At 61.4% G+C, this 1,018-nt stretch overlaps 1 protein-coding gene across 1 annotated transcript in view; it reads left to right on the top strand.

Annotated features, from left to right (window-relative positions):
- VPS11 (vacuolar protein sorting 11 homolog (S. cerevisiae)) overlaps window positions 1–1,018 on the top strand; it is a gene marked incomplete at both ends in the record, with an annotated part of 2,067 nt that overhangs the window by 487 nt on the left and 562 nt on the right. Inside the window, 2 exons of the mRNA XM_010158104.1 lie at window positions 179–318; window positions 607–797. Of these exons, the coding sequence (XP_010156406.1) occupies window positions 179–318; window positions 607–797 (331 nt within the window). The remainder of the gene's footprint in view (window positions 1–178; window positions 319–606; window positions 798–1,018) is intronic.

Genomic DNA, 1,018 nt, shown 5'->3' with positions numbered 1-1,018 from the left:
TCTGTTTGCCGAGATCCCTGCCGGCACCGGCTGTCTGGGGCCAAAGGAATCGCGTCCTGTTGGCTGAAAAGGGGTAGAGGGCACATGGGGAAAACTGCCCTCCCCTTGGGAGGAGCTGGAAGTTGTTGTCGGGTCTCGGTGCGTGTCGCCCTCCCCGACCTCTCCCCTTTCTCGGTAGGTGAAGGAGAAGCTGCACAATGAAGCCCTCAGCCTCCTGAAGAGCGGGAGGTTCAGAACGGTCTTTGACAAGGCCTTGGTGTTATGTCAGATGCACAGTTTCAAGGACGGTGTCCTCTACCTCTACGAACAGGGCAAACTGTGAGTGTCGCTCTTGTCGGTGGAGTCCTGTCCCTGCCCCCACCGCAGGCATTTCCTGCCTTCCAGTGGGAACCACCTCCGTAGTGTCTCCAGGCGGGGACGGCGGATCGCTGCTCGCCTGGGAGCGCCTTGTTAGAGCGGGCGGTTACGTAGGGCGCGACGCCGGCCCTCTCTGGGCTTCCCTGGGAACGGGTGGGGGTCGCACGGCTGGCCAGAGCCCGGGGGGCCCTGCGGCCACTGGAGAGGAAGGAGGGATTGCTGGGGCTGATGGGTCTCTCCCTCTCGCAGTTTCCAGCAGATCATGCACTACCACATGCAGAACGGGCAGTACAAGAAGGTGATCGAGGTGTGCGAGCTGTACGGGGACCTTTGGAAACAGGCACTTGGCTATTTTGCGCGGAAGGAGGATGACTGCAAAGAGTATATCGCCGCCGTGCTGAAGCACATCGAGAACAAGAACCTTATGCCTCCACTGCTTGGTAATCGCGCCGGGGGGCACCCACAGCATGCTGCAGGGTAGAAATCGGAGAAGCAGCGGTGGCGTTGGAGCCCAGCGTTTGAACGAGCCGCCTGCTGCTCAGCTCCCTGCGTAGAAAAAGCCATCTGCGGCGTGAGCTCTGCCGCGCGGCAGTCAGAGCGGGATCCGATCCGTGGGGGGCGGGGGGGGAATTTTATTTTGTTACGTGGCGGGACCAGCAGG

This window comes from Eurypyga helias, unplaced genomic scaffold (assembly GCF_000690775.1).
Source record: "Eurypyga helias isolate BGI_N326 unplaced genomic scaffold, ASM69077v1 scaffold34098, whole genome shotgun sequence".
In the NCBI taxonomy this organism is placed as follows: domain Eukaryota; kingdom Metazoa; phylum Chordata; class Aves; order Eurypygiformes; family Eurypygidae; genus Eurypyga; species Eurypyga helias.
The sequence above is the reverse complement of the archived record's forward strand: the minus strand, read 5'-3'. Positions and strand labels throughout refer to the sequence as shown.